General features: G+C 39.8%; 1 protein-coding gene across 1 annotated transcript in view; it reads left to right on the top strand.

The window, feature by feature from the left end:
- The window catches only part of sorcs3 (sortilin related VPS10 domain containing receptor 3), a 275394-nt gene that overhangs the window by 169355 nt on the left and 85310 nt on the right, over nucleotides 1–20729 (top strand). Inside the window, exon 5 of the mRNA XM_034688917.1 lies at nucleotides 19693–19766. Coding sequence (XP_034544808.1) covers nucleotides 19693–19766 — 74 coding nt within the window. The remainder of the gene's footprint in view (nucleotides 1–19692; nucleotides 19767–20729) is intronic.

The raw sequence follows: 20729 nt of genomic DNA, 5'->3' as shown, positions 1-20729 counted from the left end.
TTGATCTGTCTTTCTCAATAAATAACATGACATGTCCACTCAGTCTATTCTGTCCCATCATGCTCATCAAGGGGTTTTTAATTAGTTTTAACGTGAATGAGCGCTCACTGAGCTGCGCCAGGCAGCTCTGCGTAACTCCTCATCTCGTGCTTGCAGCAGTGTTTTGGGGGGGAATTGACTCAAACATGTTCCCAGTTCCATTTAAGCTGGTGAATCTTTGGGACAGTTGCTGAATGATGATATCAGGCATTAAAAACGTTCACCCGAAAGTTGCTCCCTGGGACAGTGAGGCGACTGTCTTCATCCAAGTGACGCCTAACTTTTCTAGAGCAAGAGTGGCAGACTAAGCCTCATCAAATCGCTCTGTAAACTCCATCAAAACACTGATTGCGTTTTGGAGAAGAGTAGATGTGTTTATTTCATTGGCAGATCTTCTGTTTTTTCTCACATCATTCACCTTTTCACAGATGGCCTCCCAAATCACGTTTCTAATGCTGAGATGTCTCTGCTGGAGTTCACCGATGTGTTTATTTCCCTCCTCCACTAAAACCTCCAACTCCATGTCTTCAAACTTCATTTATCGCTTAAGGCCACTCTGTTCTCTCAAACTCTACATGGTGACAGCCGATAGCACATGCAAAATCCTCGTAAAATAGGGCGGTCCGCACCACTTTTGCACTCATTATCACTTGCGCACGCAGTCTTAGTAGATCACCCGCAACACGCCCAGAAATATCACGTGCAAAATTATTATTTGCACACGCAAATTTCGTCGTTATTTGGGATCTTAGTAGATCAGGCCCTTAAACCGATAATCTTACTGATATTTAGTTTGAGCATAATGTGGAAAAAAACGGCCTCATGCTAATACTCTGCTAGCTTTCAGACCTGGATCATTTGGAGAATTTTTCCAGGTTGTTTGGATTTATCTGAACTCAGCAATCGCACTCTGATGTGAAAAACACCAAGCAAGCAAGGTCACCTGGAAGAGGTGGTTTCTTTTTGTTGGTAGGTTAACTGGCTGAAGTTATCTAGCATCTTGGAGCTGACTTCTCACAATACAGAGTGCAACCAGTAGGCTGGCATTTACTTACCTATGCATTGGGAAGAAGAGGCTGTGACATAGGGACATGGGGACAGCCCTTTGATGGTGGGTGCTTTGACACACTTTACAATATTGCAGAGTGAACATGAAAGAGCCCAGTGAAAACATGTACTTTTATCATTTTAACATCTGAATCAGAACAGAGCAAACAAGCCAAAAGTGTGAAAGCACCTTTAGAGCCATCAAAGGAGAATAACATGCAAAACAAAATATGAAGAAACAGCTGGAGGTTTTAATGTACATGAAGGGATACATAGAAGCTGGGAAACAAAATCAACAACTGGACCTCAGTAACTATCTTCTCTCACCCCTGGGAGTCTCTTTCTATAGAAATAGAGCAGGGTGTCTTTTTGACACCTGCCCTAGTATAGCAGGTTTGCCTTTGAAATGAACAAAACTGGACAAATATTTCAGGAGGCTACTGTATTTTTCCTTACTAGAGTGTATTTTTCTACTTATCCCCCTGTGAGAACTTTGCAGAGATAGAAAACCAGGTGAAGGCACAATCTGGATAAGCTGTCCCGCTCCGTCAGGGCCTTAGATTTTGGAGCGGTGTGTTTGCAGTCAACAGAGTGAGCCTGGGAAATGGGAAATGTTCTGTCGAGGAAAATGAGCAAGTTACTTTGGCAGCTAAGGTTGTGACTGGAAGGGGCTCAGGGGACAACTAAAACACTGCACCTGCTGCTGGTAATTGCCATTCTTTTCTATTGCTGTTCTTCAACACCAACACCCTAGCATACATAAACATACATATCTGCTCCAGCATTATTTTCCCTCCAAAATAATGTGTCTGCACATTTGTTTCCCAGATAAAGAAAGAGTATGCTCTGCAATGTTCTCCCATAGGAAGCTGACAGCCCACCTAAAGAAGAGCCAAACGGTCTCTTCGGTCCTTCAACATGCAAACATTGTTTGACTTAATCCAACCTAATGATGCAAATTTATGCTGTTAATTATTTCTAGCTGAATTGCATCCTGGCTAAACGTTTTCAGAAATGCAATGGGGACATCTGACTCAAAGTATTCAGGGAGACAGGGAAAGGCATTATTCAGGATTACTCTTTTTTCCTTTTTTCTTTTATTCCTTTTCATTTGCATTGACTCCATAAAGAAACAATTTGCATTTTCCATTTCCCAACCCTTCTAATATGGGTGATATTGTTGTCTGCAACTATAGATTGTGTTGTTGAAGAGTCCTCTTTGGATAAGCTCTTTAATTCAAACCTTATTTAATAGGAAGCGGTGAGTGTACACCCCTGGCCGCTCTCCTTTTTTGGATCTTTCTCTGTCATTGTAATCCTCGGCTGACACCTTTCTGCCTGCTAAATATGATTTTCATTCTAAACCTTTGATAACAACGCTTACTGGATGCCTGCTGTAACGTCATACAGAGTACACTGGTTTGCTGAAGTAAATGCTATTTTGTCACAGTGTGAAAAAGCCGACCAAAAATGTGAGGAGGGAAACTTAGATCTGTTGAAGCACGTTACTTAAACTGTAGACCACAATAATAAAAATAAATACATATATTAGAAGACGAATCAGAATTAGGATACCATTATTTTAATTGTACAACTGTGCAAATGTCACATCCATACAGTATACATACAGCATTCATCACACAGAAGTAGACACAAAATATCAATGGAAACATGAATAGTCAAATTTGTACCAATATCAATCTATAACAAAAAAAAAAAAAATGAATGGAGAAAGTTGTGCTGGTAACTGTTGCTGATGATTTTAGAACAGAGTGCTTTTTGTCAGTATTATCACAGAAGAATTAGGGGCGTGTCCACAGGCCACCCCAAAATCATATACTAGTCTTTTTGTCTCAAGTAGAGGCTTCACTTTCGTCAAAATCAACTGTATGAACTGTGTCTCTTAAAGATTTAAAGTTAAAAGACTGAAATGTTGCAACCTGTTGTGCTACTTTTCAAAGCTGAAAAATGTACAGGAGTATAATCCCTTTATGATGCTGTTCTGTTAATTGTTATAGTAGATGCAATTTGTGTCGTCAGAAATGGTAGACAGGTAATATTTATTCTCGTATGTGTGCACTTCATGATGATGCAGCATACAGTGCCCCAGATAGACTAGCCCAGTCAAAACTGTCTGTAGTAAAAACTCTGTGAGGCATATGGACACTTGAAAGCCTCTAAAATGAACCATTGGTAACTCATCAATGATCCAAACACAGCAAATGATTATGATACCAAACTTCTGCTCTGAATGCACCTATGGGTCATTAGAAAATGTTATAAAATCAGATTTATATGTAATTTATTTGGGCCATTTCAGTTGAGAGGGTGATTTATGGAAAATGTTTGAAAGACTGCACTGTTGTCAGTGTTGTGGTATATTACTTTACTTATACTCACCGCTGAAAGCAACTGGTTACACTAAAAGTTCCCTTACTTTTGCAATACTTCATGACATCACCTGAGATGCACCGTTGCTTAACGTATGCTGCTTTTATCAATACCTGTTGTACTTGTTGAAAGTCATGTCAGGGCTGTTTTTGGTGTGACCATCGTGCTGTTATCTTGATCATCACTCAGGGTCTGGGGGTCTGTAGCCAATAGTTTTGTGTTAGCATGTTGCCTTTACAAGTGCTTGGAAAGATTTGATGTTGGGTTCAAAGCAGTGGAAAGTTATTTCTGGGCATGGCAAAGTTTACATTTTAACTGTCACATTCTTGACTGACCATAGTTTTGAGGTTATTTCTTATACTACCATTGTAATTGTGCTTTATCCTCCCCCTTATTTTAGAGTCTACTCACAAACCACTTTAATCTGTTCACCGTTTTTCTATTCAGGTCCCTTTATTCCCGCACACACCAACAACTCTCATCTCTTCCTGCACATCTCCCTCAGTTCCTCTCTTTCTTTTCATCAGCAGCATTTTTAGAAGATGCTCTCAGAAGGTTAACTTGTGCTTTGTTTTGGTTTTTACCTGCAATTTTGATTTCACAACAACACTTGTGTTCAATGAGGAGGCTTGTTGTTTATGACACAGCAGATCTAAGCTATCACTGAAGTCTACAGAGATAACTCTAAGGCGACAGAGAAAAAAAAAGACTGACTTGTATATGAGGTAACAAAATGAAACAATAAGTACTTAAAAACACATTTTCTTCCTTTGCTGAAAATATTGTTATGACACATGAAGAAAAATGATATTGCAGTGCATGCAAACATCTAAAAATCAGTCTCTGTGCAGTAACCATTCAAACTGTCAGATCCTAATCCTCTCACCAAACCGAACAACTTCCTACAAATCTGTCACGGTGTCTCTGTCTGAACAGATCCACTTTCAGCCTTTTTCCTGCCCTTGTCTGAAAGGTGGTGTTGAGCTTGAGCCAAAAAGGCTGCTCAGCTACTGCAGTGCATTTCTCAACTCAATGACTCTCCAGATGGCACGTATCTTTAGTGCTTAGCTCCCTTGTCCTGAGCTGCGACAGCTCTGCCGCGCTCTATCGGGTTGTGGCGGGCCCGCCCTCCAGAGGTTCTTTAATGGACTTTAATTTGAAACACATGATCGGGACAATACAGACAGTACACTTGCTAGCACAATGGAGATAATAGGAATCCTTCTCATGCATACGGGCTTAGCAATTCACAGAATAATTATTGCTAAGTAGAGAAAAATAATTTCCTGGAGGCCCATGTTGAAGTAAGTTACATCACATTATGCATAGATTATGAGGCTCTGGTTTATGCACATTTTGACCTATACAGCGGCTCCTGTACAATTCTGTAACAATCTGCTGTGCACCAAGAACCCCAACTCAATGAGTGCGTTCTGTCCAAAGAAATAACTTCTTATCATAAATATGGGGAGGAATTGACATTTACAGTTTGCAATTATGTAAAAATAATAATAATACAATTAAAAAAAACTATAACAATAATAATAATAAACAACAAATGTATCTTTGTTTTCATAAACAGTACAGGATACAAACCCACAAACCCAAACTAATACAATATTTAAAGATAAAAAAAAAGATTGATACACAAAGGTTATTTTTGTTATCTCCCTGAGTCTACACTTAAAGTTTGACAGACTACAGAGCTAGACAGGTTATCACTGAATAATGATTTGCCTTCAAATTAAAAAAAGAGATATTTCAAACTGATCTACAAAACCAAACGGTGGAAGAAGAGAGTGTCTTTGGCAACATTAAGGATATAAAGTCAATTTTTATATGTGGAAAAGTAACTCAGACTCATCATTTCTCCTCCAGCTCTCTGTTCTCCTTCTCCATGGGACTGGGAACAAATGAAAAGGAGGTCATAGGGCCCTCATTTGAGAAGAGAAAGCAAAAACACTAAATGGATAGCCATGCACAGGTCCCCAAAATTACTTTGCTGCTCTGCAACTAAAATAGCATCAAAACGTGGCTGTAACAGGTGCCTCGGTCTTGCTGTTTTAATGTGGAATGATCGCTGCAGACCATTAAAGCAGGGGTTGGTAGTCTCGGAAAACTAGCATGAGTTTGAATGTAGCATTTCCTCAGGACTCCGTCTAACCCCTTCCCCCCTCCAGTTGTACTGGTGACATGATATCAGGAGAAAAGTTATAACACATATAATACTGTAACAGCTCTACTCTTTGTTAAACGTGCTCAGTGTAGATGTTCTTAATTCCTACAGTGTTGACAGTCAGTGAAGGCATCAGGAGAGGTGTAGAGTGTGCGAGCGGGAGAGAGGAGAGACAAGAGGAGAAGTTTTTCATTCATTCAAACATTGATTGTTGTTTTGTTGGTTGGCGTGATCACGGCCGACAGTGACCGGTTATTAAAGCTCAGCGTGTTCACGAATCGGCTCGTCATCCCTACAGCGTCCGGAAGGACGCTACAATACATGTACATTTCTGTAGGACTTACTAAATGTCATTCATTCTTCTGCTTGTCAGAGCCCCTGTGGTGAGAGCTTTTTAGACTCTGATCCGGACTACAGTCCTGATCAAAGCACCTCATTGGGTCAGAGGGGACAGGCCCGAGGTCGAGCGAGAGGGGCAGTAAATAGAGGCAGGGGAAGCAGGGGCAGGGGACGAGGAGTACACTCCGGGGAAATGTACGCGCAGGAGGCGGGCAGAACGGCAGGACGGGATTTGAATGGTTTCAAATTTTGGCACCCAAAAAAACGATGATTGGTTGGTGTTTTCCCAGGTTTACTCCGGCTTTTTTAAGAACACATTATGTTTTGATTGCCATCAGGACATAAAGATCATTTTAACCAGTATAACAAAAAGTGTATCTAAATCTGATTACAAACCCCAGCTTTAACTGTATAAAGAACGGCCTATGTCACATAATTTCTACCCATTGTGAGCCTTTAAGCCAAAAGATTGCCTCTGTGGATGCTGATGTATTGTGCTGGTGCAGCCAAGGCATGTGCAGAAGCAACCTGGCTGATAGCGTTGCAGAACTGTCGTCACATCAGGGACACTAACCGAAACCTGCATTCAACTTACAGATAAAACATTGAAGATCCCTCAGATGGATACAGTCCACAGCAGAACAGTTTCTGTTTCTTCTCCACTCTAATAATCTGGTACAGACACTGCTTGAGCCTGCATTTGTCAACAGAGCTGTCAATCATGATGTCAGATCTGCTCTTTTTAAAATTAAATAACTTCTATTAAAACTAATCTTCTCAGAAAAACTAACACTTGCACATAAATCAGCATAATCAGAACTCACTTTAATGACAGGAGCCATGTTTTAGAAAAATGTATTTTACATTTTGTTTCATAGTTTGGCCACCTTTCCCTCTTTTATCATTGAGGAGGTGGAGTTTATGATGTACCACAGTCAGTCAGCAGGGGGTGCTCTAAATCTTTTGGTTTCACAGGCAGTGACAACTCATGGCTTCTATTTTAACATCAGTGGTCATCAGTGGTACAGATGTAGAGTAATCTAAGTGTTGCTGGTTTGATGTTAATGTTTTCATTAGGAGGAGTTAGCCAAAGCTTTCTGAGGCTGTTAACAGCCAAAAAAAACCATTGCGTACTATAAACAGTGAACAGTTCAAACTTTGATTAAATAGTCCAAAAAACACAAGCACTGACTTTGATGTCTTCAGAAAGGTAGTTATTTTTTATTTAGAGCTAACAATGTGATGACAATTTCACAGTATGCACTTAAGCACTTATGTCATTATTATGGATATTCTGAAGAGTTTGAATGGAAATTAAAATTCTGACAACCTGACTTGTCTACAGATAAGAAAAATCAGAAAACAGTTTTATTTACCACATTTTACAGTGAAAGAAGATCAGATAGTCTGTGGCTAAATTATGTCAAATTGTTTGGCTGAGTGTGGATAACATTAGCAGAGCTAGCATTGTCAGTCTTTGGTCCTCCTCGTAGGTTAAAGATCACAGGCCTGTGCCGGTAACACATTGCTCTGGTTGAGTGGTTATATGCCAGTCTAACCAGACAGAGCCTACACATACTGTAACTTAATCTTCATTTTCTAGATCAAAACACTAACACCCACAGCAGGCTACAAGATGCCATCTGTCACCTGTGCTTGTTTACACCTGGGTAGTATAGCAGCAGCCATTAACTGTGGCTACACTCCCGAGTGGCAGAAGGTATAGTTACAACTGAGACAACACATATGATTGACACTTTGAGCCTGCAAAAATCAAAATATTAAACGTTGTGTTTGATGACTGGTAATTCTGGTGTCTACTAGAAAGGGTGATAATGTTTAATAATTTTGTCGATTAAACCTGCACATCCCTGGTCATAATATACGGACACACTTTTACTTTTTTAAGATTTGCTGATTGAGGACATCTGAAAGTGTATGCAAAGTAAAGTAAGAAAGTAAGAGTTTTGTTTTGGTGTTTTGATAAAACCAGGAGACACCCAACAGAAACGACACTTTAAGACTAAAACAAAATATAGAACATGCGCGGGTTCAAAGTATTGGGGGAATTTTCAATGGACTCCCAAAAATGACAAGAAAGAAACAGGCGGCTGTTTTGTCCAAGCACATGCTGTTACAGAGATGGGTCACAGGAGCAGAATAAAGAACTGAAGTACCCGTCTCGCTGTCATCTGAGAGTACAAACAGTACCTGTGTTGCTGCCAGCCAGGTGTGCCGCCTGCTATCATTTGTTATGTAGCTAGAAGGCAACAAGATAGCAGAACAAGGGATCACTAAGGGAACCTAGAAGAGGTGGTGCATAATAAAAGTGAGCACAAAGCCGCAGGGGATGCATTTGTTATACTTGGCTGGGCACATATTACTTGTTTGACACTGATAATCATCAAGCAATTGATTAAAAACTCCTCAGAGTTCATGATGCAAGGCACTCTTTACTTTGTGATGTATGTTTTATATAAATATAAGATCACTACAGTTCTAATTATCAAAACATTTGCTCCTTGACTCAGACAGAATCACATTTCAGCTGATGTGATAATAATTGCAGATAGAATGCACTGCCTTAGATGAAGAATATGGCTCTTATTATTCTAGTTCCTTTTATAAGGTGAGAAAAGGTCATGAACACGTGGACCGTTCATGATTAGCAACAGAAATCATTGTATTATGCATCTTAATGTCCCTACTTATATCAATCCTGTGTTAGTTTAATAACCTGACACTATGAGGTTAATCACTGTGTCGTGAGCATGAAATTACAAATGACACCATCATTTCATATGAAAGCTTCCATCTTTCAAAAGGTCCTGATAGTATAATCAAAGTATATTATGCTTCTGTGGTTGTGTTATTATGTAAGCTTCTAAATATCTACTTATGAAATTGTAAAAGCGCAGGAGTAGATGGTGCTTGAAAGTTGATTTTTTTGATGTAGAAGGGGTACTTTTGGATGATGGGTCATACTAATTTAAAGTCTCTGCATAAAAGTTACCAAGAGAAACTTGGGCTGAGGTGTACTGTTAAATACATTTAAGTAGTCTTTCAAGGATAACACAGCTGTAGGAACTCAGTCATAACTCAGCTCACAAACATTCCATTCATCATGGCATCACAACAAGGTTTTCCACAACGATACGTTTTTTATTTTTGTTTTTAGCTCACACAACTTAGCCCGAGACCCAGCTCTAGAGAGTAAAGCCAGTGTCTTGTCGGGGTATATATTTCTGTTCTGCTGCTAACTGCTAATTATTTCAAAGCAGCTTGCAGAAGCGTTCGTGTCTATGCAGGCAGTGCCTGTGTACACACAGTAAGTGGTTGGCCTGGTGTTGTGAAGATTTAATGTGTGCATTTGTTCTGGTGGTAAAGAGAAATAAGCCTTTTTTCTTGCTACTTTTCTTCATGACCCTGTGGGTACTTATCCTGCAAATCCTATGAATTGTGGTGATGTACAATAAATAACTGTAAAATGCAGACAGTGAAACTGTTTACATTGTTTCAGGACAGTTTACATACCGAGTTCTGCAGCAACAGTTCTGCTTCTCTGTAAAACTAATTTAATTTTTGGAGCTTATGTGCACTGAATTGTATTTAGGGGTATTTATCAGAACAAACTGGATGTAGTATCACCAATGAGAGGTGTGAGTAAGGGATATTTCAATCTAGAATCTAACCACAAGATGTTGCCAAATATTCCTATTTAAGCCAGCACTACTCTCATCAAAGATGATTATTATTTGCATGCAGGAAGTTATATTTGGCGATATGCCCTTGTTCTGAGTGCTCTCTGCCCATCCATGTGCATACATGGAATGCCCAACAATGAGGCGGGAAGAGCAGACCTCTCCTCTCTTTCATTAGCTTACATGAGAAGCCAAGGCAGGGAGAGCAGCAGCAAAGACCCCTGTGGTACTGAACAGAGCAGGGACCAGTGACAATATATATGACAGGTAAAGTCAGACAGCATAAAACAAAGGAGCTGGAGGCAGGTTAGAAAGCAGTTAGATGAGGAAGCACAAAGCATAGATAGGCTTTGACATTTGCCAATTGGATGCTTGGAAGGTTATTGGGTGAGCTGTCAGCTGATACCTGCTGTCGTAAAGATCAGCAGATGATTTTTATTCCACACTTAAACAGACAGGACATTAATCTCAAGCTTACATTACATATATACACAAAAGACAATCAAAAGCTGAGGGAAGAAAGTGGGTGGGGGCATCAGTAAATACTCATAGGATTCTAAAAATTTCATGTTAATATGGCTGATAATAAAAAAGGCTAATCATAGGAATAACATCCTATTTACTATGGTAAGGAGTTGAAAAAATAGAGCTAACTGTATCCCATAATCCATCTAAACCCTGATCAAGATGCTCTAATGTGTCAGCAGCTCATTCTGTCCTGATTAGGGCTATAAACTCTTCAACCATCTGCTCAAACTAAAACAGGCTGGAGACCATATTTTCAATTCACAACAATTCTCAATTTAACAAACAAATGTCATCTGTGTCACATATAATTATTCTGTTTTGTTACTGAATATACACAATGAAGGACATTTTGGAGTTGCAACATGAATGATCTCTGTGAAGGAATTTGTTACAGCTGACCAGAAGGAATTCAATGCAGGACAATTCCACAGACAGTGTAATAGGGTGTCTCTTTTACCACAGCCATGCCAGCATCTATCTTAAAAGGATACATTCATTTTGTTACATTTAGCAGTGGTTATATACCCTCTATGCAACATTCTCATCTGAATAATTCTATAATGCGCACATTTTGATGTTGTGGACTTATTCCATGTTATGTGCTGGCTGCTTGTGGAACGAATACTATGTCCTTCTCCCAGCAAAGTAGTGTGGGTGACTTACTCTGAGTTATGGAGAGGTACACAAGTTTGTACTACATTAGAGATCAATCCTCTTCACGACAACTTCCTTTAGCTTCTCATCGATACCTCTCTCTGTAGCCATGCACACCCCTTTATGCATCTTAGATTTAATCATGGAATATATTTGTTGGTAATGCATGAAGGATGAATCACTAAGGTTATATTTTTCCTTGAGATTACTCTATTAAGTTAGGCTTTATGACGTTTTCCCATCCCTTTAAGTTATCAACAACCAGTGAACCAAACCTGGATCAACTTGTTTTTAGTTCTTTTTTTTTCACTGTCATTTTTAGCTTCTTTTTGTTCAGTCAACTCCCTGTTTTTTTTTGGTTCTTTCTGATTCTCTACCCTTTGTGTGCATGTGTATTATTGCTAAAGGAACAACTCTCTACGCCCTCTTTTAACTAGCTAACATATCATTCACTGTGGAACTTCATAAGGATAAATGTAGAAAACAGGGTCTTTTGGTCTTTGTGCTGTGAAGAGCGCTGATGGAACCTGACCCTATGTCAGCAGTGGCAGGCATTAAAATGACTTTATAGAAAAGACAATCATCTCTCTGGTTATGAGACTGTGTCATGACCAGTTAAAATCTCTGCATAGTAGGTTTAATAAGACTTTTGATGCTCATTTATTGTGCCTTGATAAAAAATTAAAGGCAGGAATGCTAATCTAGAAAGAGGAATGTTCTCGGTGTTAATGGCACTGTTCTTTTCTGTAGAGTTACAGGGACAATCACTGTAGACTCTCCTCTCCTGCTGGCCTCTTACTCAGAATCGTCCAGACGGCTCATTTGCATAGATCTTTCATATACCTCCCTCCATAGGAGCCTCCTTTCTGCTGTGTACTTTGCAGGCTCCATAAATTACGGGGAATAAAACCAGTCGTCTTCTGCCCTCCCATATGGGAAGAGTCAAAGCAATGCCAGCAGAAGCATTTTGATTTAGAACACTGTACATAGATGCATCAAGAATTTATAGGGGACTTAATTAGAAGTTATAAAAGTGACTCATAGTAATTGTGAGGGACACAGGGGCCTATAATGCGGCAGTTATTATTTCCATAACTTCACAAGTCTTGATTCTCTTTTTTCCTGAGAACTTTAATGTGTTGGTGGAGCTATTCGTGCTTTGATGTTAATGCATAAAGCTTTTCAGGGTGGCACAGTGCCGCTGCAATGCTGAACTGTGCAAATGTCAGAAAGGAAAAAGCTTTACTTTGCTCTGTTACTTCAGTGTGTCAGAGAAAAGATGCTCTTCAAGTCTGTACATATTTTCCAACATAAGGACAGAAACCATGGAGAGATAAGAGCCATACTTTGAGTCTGTATGGAAAATAATCTGAAGAAACCTTCAAAAATGTATTCTGTCCTGTGTTTTGTTTTTGATTCACATGGATAATCAAAATGTTCTGCTGAATCATTTTGCAAACATTGAATTAGGCATGAGTATTGATGGCAACCTGTGAAACAACTAAAGAGCTTATGGGCTCAGAACTCTTCCTCTGGAAGTGGTACTCAAGCACAGTACGTAACTGAAAACATCACCAAACACATTTCAGACCAAGTTCCTACCAGGTCTGCTGAGAGGACTCATCATTCGGTCAGTACAAAAACAATGCAGGCAGTTTTTCCCTTTTTTAGGCAAATAAAAATAAACTGATGTCCACTCAGAAGTTGCCAAGAATTAATAGCAGCCATTAAATTAACATTTTTCTACTTACTGTGGCCAATTTAAGAGATCAAATCCACCAGTCTGTTCCCATATGCAAAGGCTGAACAAGTGAGCATGGCCTCTGAGTCTTAAAGGTATTAATCCTGCAATGACGAAAGAAGCCTACTTCACACACGATTTATTACGTCCATAAACCTTTTTTTGATGATTATATATAACTATTTTTACATCTGCCTAATTACAGCATGATGGCATTTGATATAAAAAAAGATGTGGAGAGCAAAGTGGGTGGCATGACTTGCTTTGGTTCAGTTCATTCATAGTTGTTGTTTTTTTGCATGTGTGTTGTTTCCAGCTTTGATTTCCTGTTTTTTCATGTAGATCTTCCCAGTGTTGTTATGTATGTCTCATTTCTTGCGTTATATCGTCATAATAAACCACATACACACCAATTCAAAAAAGACGATCTTTACAGCAATAATAAACATGTTTACAGCCTGGTTCGAGAAACAACTTTGGTCTGAATAGCTATTCTCTATCGGCACACACGGTACACGGGGGTGAATATATATGTTTTTTTATAACGCAACAGTTCAGAAGATATCAAGATTACGAGTTTTGCCCAAATAAGGACATGACTTACTTGATTGACAGGCAGGAACACTGTAGCTGTTGGCTAGGAGGATCAAAGCCCGCCTCTTTTCCTCACACTAGCTCGACAGAAGTTAGGTTGAGTTCAGCATTTCCAATATGGCTCCCGCCGACAATTGACTTCAAAACAGCGCTTCAGAAGAGATAGGTGACATCACGGATACTACGTCCATTAATTATACAGTCTATGGGCCCACCCTGATTAGTTTCACCTGTGTCTTTTGTCACACCTGTGTTTGATTACCCTTTGTGTTGTCTACTGTGCTCCCTGCATTGCATACCTCTTGTTTTGTATTCCCCATTGTGTTTAATTTTGACATCTTTGTATTTTGGTTTTCTCTGACATTTTATGAAGTCTTTGTTTCTACCTTTTGGGGGTACATACTACAGGATATTTAGTCTGAATTTGGCCCTGATTCCCCCTCTTCTCACAAAAGTAAGCAGTCATATTGTTTATTGTTCTAAAGATTATTGTAGATGTTTTAAGACTGATTTCACTCCCCCGCTGGCCAGAAGATGGAGGACATCCATGCATACACTCTGTTTATTGTCATGTGGAACAAAATGATAACCAGTAAGAAAGCAAGCTAACCAAAGAAGGAAGCACAACAATTGCAGCCATGGTGATAGTAAACTTAAAGCATAAAGTTTGATGGAAGTCAGAAATAAAGGACCAATTTGTTGATTTGTGGCAATAACACAAGTGTTTATACAACGTATCCTGAAAAACAAATCATAATTAATCTGACAAGGAGAGGAGCTGCTTCTATGATGGATGAACTAGGTCACTAAGCACTTTGCATTTTTAGTTGACAACCGTCCCATCCCTCAACAGTTTGTTTGAAAGTGTGGACTTTCTTTGTTGGTGAATGAAATCTGTAAGTGTGTGCTGTGCTGGTCATAGTGTTGCTTTCTACACACTTTAAGAACAAAACTATTCAATCTGTTGTGTTGTTGTCATGTGTAGGGTCTCTTATACGTTCAACATGATTTAAAAAAATATTTTGTGAGGGCCAGACTTCATTTTTCAGTCTGATATATTAGGATTTGTAATCAGAAAAAACAAAATTCCCTCAAGCTTTTTCACTGATATGTCAGCTGGTATCTTTCTGGTCGTGTATTGGAAACTTTATTTTTGTTTTTAAATAGGACATTTTTGTTTTCTTTTTTTTATTCTTGCCCTTAAATTCTGCCTAATGTAGCTACTTTTGAACATTTTTTTTTGTACCCTGTGCGGGTGGCTGATATCAAGGTTTTATTTATGGGAAGTCACAATTACACTGTCAATGTAAATATGTTTGTTGGTTATTTTCAAATTATAGTTACTGAAATGTGAAACACTCAAAATAAAATCCCATTCATCTCCACAACAATACATTGAAGGCCAAAATATCGTGGATATGTATCTTACATAGTCTTATAAAATGAATTGCGAGAAATTACTTGAGGTAAGCAATCATTATTACTTTTTTAATTCTGGTGAATCTAATGCAATTAAACCTTATTCAATAAAAAAACATTATCATAAAACTTAATTAAGTCTGGTGCTTAAAAAATATTACTGGTGATAGTGTTGAATTTCAGCGTCCTGTGGGATCTGTTGCAGTTGGGAACAAAAAATAAAGAATAATAATAATACAATCAGGGACACAGTTTTCAACATTTGTATCCTGCTTCTTCCCACTGCCTCCAGAAAAATCCATAATATCTAATTTTCTTATTGCAGAATGGAACAGACAGACTGTCAATAAAGTACATTGTTGCAGGAAAGAGTGATCAGAATCACAGTGGGAGAAGCATGGTGCATCTGGTAATGGCTGGAAATCCTGCGAGGACGGGGCATGAGTGGGGTCAAAAAACGGTCCCACATGAGCTTCCTGTCGCTAATTGGTTGCACAGGTCCACCACATTTTATCCTCTGCTGTGAGAATAATGGTGTATCCCTCTGTCTGTCTCACTTTAAGCATCTTTTTCACTGCAGGCTTTTCCACAGCTCACACACAGAGCCATGGAAGCCATCATTATTATGTTAGCCTGTTCTGTTTGACAATCTGCACATTTGGTAGATGGTACAGTAGCCTTACAGCTAACAAGTTGCTTGTTGTGGTTTGCAGCTGGAAACTAGCAGCAGGGTCAGTTGTTGTGTTGTGTTGTGTGTGTCAGAGCGGTATGAAAACTTGTGTCATACTGTCCACAGGGGACATGTCTGTGCATGGCTAACACTATGACTCTTTTTCTAATGGATTTCAAGGGTAGAAAGCCATTGCAGAGCAGTCATCCATCTTTTATTTGAATTCATGTTTCATCTTAAGCAAAAGTGCACTTAAACCAGGCTTTAAGTAGTTGGATCACGAAAGCTAATGCAATAATGTGCATTTCCCTCAAGCATTTTCCACACACCTCTGAGAAGAGGGAAAAAAAAAAAGGAAATGGAAATGCTTCTTGAAATGCATCTTTTGATGGTTGGTGTGTAAGCTCTCCTGTAAGGGACCAGAGTTTGCTTCAAATCATTTTTCAATTAAGCTCAATCCATGTATGATTTGCTGCACCTTCCCATGAAGATTTGTTTCCTGTAAAGCACATTTTAAGGCTACACGTAGAAAACAAATATATACTTAAACCATAAGATGTATTCCCCATGCATGTAAAGAAAAATCCAATAACACAAGGTAACTCCTAAACTAAGAGCAGTAGAACAAACCCTGTTTATTATGCCTTGATGCCTGCAGCATGCTTTAAATAGTTTGATGGCTAAATGTAATGGAGCCAGCGCTGCCAGAGATGGATTTGAGGTGAGACATGGCCCTCAAAGACCTAAACTCTGGGCCTCAGTGAGACATTCTTTTTAGCTCTGACACACCTTATGTGTAAAATTTGTTTTTTGAGGCGTTTTCCCTGTATCTCGATTAACATGAATTATGCCTCAGATGTGGAAGCTAGCCACTCTGCAGTGCAGCATTATGACCCCTTGGAAGCTTTCTATTTTTACACTTGAGCTTTGGCTGTGTTAAATGTTTAACTTCTTATCTGCAACCAATTTTTTTTTAAATCAGAAACTACTGCTTTAAAACAAAATGCAGTCAAATAGAGATGTAGGTTGATAAGAAAGAAAACATTTTTTTTGTTATATTTTGGGGCTTTTATGCCTTTTATTTAGAGGGAATAGAGCAGGAAACTGGGGGAAGGAATCGGGGTGGCAAGCAGGAAAGGGGCTACAGGTTGGTGCCAAACCAGAGCCGCCGATTGACGACTATAGCCTCTATGCATGGGGCTCACAACTTTACCACTTGGTCTAGCCGAAACCTTCTGAGCAATACGTTTGAAGCTAAAATGTCAAAGTATAGCTCCTTTTACACATGTGCACCTGAAAGTTTCTCGACATTTGAGGAGCTCAGTCCCCCAAATTTTCCTATTCCTATTTCACACGTGTTCTTAAAGCCTTAAATAATTCCTGCTAGACTAGGGGGTGGCAGACAGGGGGAATGAGTCTCTGAAGGGCAGGGCACGACATCAGAAGCATGCAGTATTATGTTTGCAACACGTGGACACAATGGTGGATTAATGTTGGCGCTATGATGAGAGTTTATGTATTTATATCAATGATATGTGTGCACAGAGCGCAATGTGCAGACAACTTGAAATTAATTATCCTTGCTCAACATCAGATGTTTTTTATCCATCCCATTGGTCGCTGTTCTTTACAATGGTCACATAATAAAACATTAACACCCTGGCCCACATGCTTGTGCTGAATGTTCCTGAAAATTTGCAGCAGTATTCTTCCATCGGTTCACCCCAACCTCACAGACATTTCACTCGAGGCCTGGCTGGGGAAAGTCTGGGGAAAGTCAGGGTGAAACTTTGGGCGGTTTGTGTTCCCTAATGCAGACTAACCAGACTGTAGTTCATGTGTGATTACAGCTCATGTCTACAGTTGTTTTTTGGGTGTAATTGCATTGTGGTGCCTTTCACAGTCAGCGTCCTTATGGTAGTGTGTTTAATTTTTCTCAGTATTCTGTGACTACACCAGTGGCCATTCATCTTCAGTAACATGTCTTGTCTAGTTGAAGGTCAGCAGACAGTTACTTGACAGTCAAACTACAAAAATGGTTACACTTCAAAACATTCAAAGCTGTAGTCACATTAACTCATTATTTTGAATACTGAATTGTTGAACTTCCATACCCCAGATTTGACTTTTTTTATACATATTTTCAATATTGGGGAAACAATGAAGGGGGTCGACTAACATCAGACTGTGAAATAATCCACAACATTTCTTACCAAGTAGGTATGGTCAAAATGAGTGCATGAAGACAAATGAATAGAAACGATGCTGGCTCGTTTTATTGATCACACAGAGTGCTTTTTGACCAGAACTGCCAGGAACTTTTAGTTCCAGGAACTTCTCTTTAAGGAACTAAATGGTTCCTGTGGGCCATTGTTATGTGTTTTCACTGGCCCTTGAAGATCAAATCAAAGGTTCAGTATTGCACGCCCTGCCCCCAAAGTTAGACCTTTGGAAAGTATGATCCTATTTACGGAATGAGGTTTGCCACTGTAGAGCTGCTTCCCTTTTTATATTATTTTGGAGTAGTTTTGTACAGTGTTAGCTTTGGCAGCTGTTCTTAGATTTAGTCTTAAAGCCAAATACCACCAGATCAGTGTCCGGTCCGTCTCGGCTCTGTCACCACACCGAATCTGAGAGGTTTCTATTCTAGTCAATTTGTTAACTTCCACATGATCCACTTCATTTTGTTCTGGCTGTGTCTCTGATCAGCAAGATAATCATCAGTCCCATTGTTCCCCTATGCCAATCTGGCTTTGACTTTATAAACTAACTACCCCACAAACTGCAGCTCATTACAACTCTAGATTAAATCTAACATTCACTGCAACTTTGGGCACAAACCCGAGCAACCCAAATGTTTTCTTAATTCATCAATATGAATAGATGAGTCTTAAGGTGTTCTCTGCAATTCCTCAATCACTGTTTGAGCTGCCGTCCTTTGTCGGCTCCCGTTGTTGTCACATACTCCATCGGTGGTGTGGCAGCTGGACGGCTGTGTGTTTGATTTATTGAAGTGAGTGGGAAACTATGAAGCTTAGTTTGTGACAGCTCAGAAGCTTTAAAATTTAAGATGTCATTGAACTGATGAATGGAAGAAGGAGAGGCTGAGCCTGCCTGCTGGCGTCATATGTCACTGTCTGAAGTGATGAGGGACCCTGCCTGTCGCCTGTTATACCAACCCAAAGGCTCCAGTGGGGAACCTTTTGTTACTGATGTTGCAGAATATGAAATCTCATTTCTTTAGAGAAGACGCCTGTGGAAAGTATAAATTAGACTCTGCTCAATTTCATAAAGATTTGGGCTAATGTTTACTTCAAGTGAACTCCAAACCCACTCCTAAACTGGACTCACAGACAGATGCTTTGCTCTCATGCCTTCACTGATCATTTTCAAGCAGTCCTAACATACACATGGTCTCTAAGGGCTGACTGTGTGATGGAGGTTTAAGAGTCCGATTTACAAGCTAAAGAATCATGCCAATTCTGAATCAGATCTAACTCTGAACCAGAAGCATATAAATGCTACAATCTGCAAATCTGTGGCACTCTTTCTGAACATGTTTTGAGAGCATCAATAGTGCCATTTTAAACAGGAAACACACCTGCTGACAAAGATAGATTTCCCCAAGCGTAGCTGACAAACAATTTGCATCTGGTGACAAATGTGTATCCTTTATCTGAGTTAGTCTGAGATTTGCTGTGATGAAAGACAACATGTAGGAACATTAGCGTAGGGCTCAACTGGAGCTGCCAGGCCATGAGGAAATAACAATGCAGGGGAAGGACGAAGAGAGCTACTTCTACAAAATCAATCAATACAGAGTTGGGAAATGCACCTGGGTTATTAATTGTTTGCCCGTGCACCAGAAAATGTAATTAGTGCATTGAAATTGGGCCACTGGCTCCATACTTTACACCTTCACGTCAACCATGCCATACATCATTCCTTGAACTAATGTGTGCCCACTCTGTGCGACTGTTGGTTTTTATGGGGTGCTGAAGAAACATTTGAAACCCACTGAATCAAACCAAGTTATTTGCTGATCTAGCTAAAAGTGGTCACATTAGTGTCATTTCTATTTCAGTTTTCATTTATTATCCCAATGCGGAGCTTAATTGGAACCTATAGCCCTAATTTGTAACAAGAGAGGGAAATAGCAATGCCTACATCAGTGTAATGATGATAGCTGTTCAGCGCTCTGTTGGCCTATCTCTCACAGTGATGCTTCATGACCCCAGACTAACCTCCACCCTGGAAGCATTCAGCCATGTTTTTAGGCTCACTCGTCACTGTTACTGCTTCAAAATCAGCCAGTCTGATTAGAAGATGCACAACTGTAGAAACAATCACTTATCTCGCTAACAAGACCCTCTTTTCTCTGATATCCCCGCAGCTGTACAGCTCTGTTGACTTTGGAAGAAAATGGCAGCTCATCCACGAACACGTCACTCCAAACAGATTCTACTGGTGAGTCATCCTCTCTCACATTTCCACTCTCTTTTGTCTTTTTTTATCCTGCTCCTTCCTTCCACCTTAAAGTTTTGTTTACTCAGGAATGCAGAGGCTGTTGCTTGTGTTCTGCGCCACTGAGCAAGTGATACTGATAGCTCAGAACAAGGTGTGTGACTGACTAGCGATGCTGCTGAAATCCTGCACATTTTTTCCCCCCTGATACAATCAGGCGAGAGATTAATCTCCTCCTTCAGAATGCACTTTGCATTCAGCATCCAAGGAAATGTCACGTTCCACTTAATTTCTCACACACGCTCTGCTCCTATCAGGTATATTGTACATAAAAACAAAATCACTGTTTTCACATCAGTAAAAGACGAAGATGGGGCTAGTTTTCTACAGATGCCCAAATGCAGATACAGAAGCTTTGGTACAGTATGAGGAGCTATGACTAATAATGGATCCGGGACGTCCCTGTCACTTCTCATCCTGTCACGTCCACTGCTCATTCCCCCTGCAGTGTACCTACTATGTTTGAAAGTGCACACTCATCACAAATGTAGGCACAGATCTATTCAAGCTCATTGCTCCTAACCCCTCTCTGAGGTGACTGGGGTGTGCCTGGGATTGCCGTTGGCTACATCCACTGTAACTTGCATAAATCTGTAGTCGGTTTCGTGCCATTGTGGTATAATCCTAAATAATGCGCACAATCCATCGCTGGCTTCACCCTTCTCAGCCAAACCCCCTTCAAGGACATTTGAACACTAGAGGGGCCTCTAGCAATGGCTAGGCAGGCCTCCAGTTGGCCGTATTTGGACAATGGCTTCATCAGCCTCCAAGGAATGTGAAAGATTGCCACAATGGGAAAGCCGTGTCCATCCGGTCTAATCCATAAGCAGTGAAACGAACAATAAAGCGAGATTTTAACCAGAGATACGATCATATTCAGGCTGTGTGGTGACCCTGCTCCAACTA

This window comes from Notolabrus celidotus, chromosome 7, assembly GCF_009762535.1.
Source record: "Notolabrus celidotus isolate fNotCel1 chromosome 7, fNotCel1.pri, whole genome shotgun sequence".
Lineage (NCBI taxonomy): Eukaryota > Metazoa > Chordata > Actinopteri > Labriformes > Labridae > Notolabrus > Notolabrus celidotus.
Note: the sequence above shows the minus strand (reverse complement) of the source record. Positions and strands in the feature narration are given on the sequence as shown.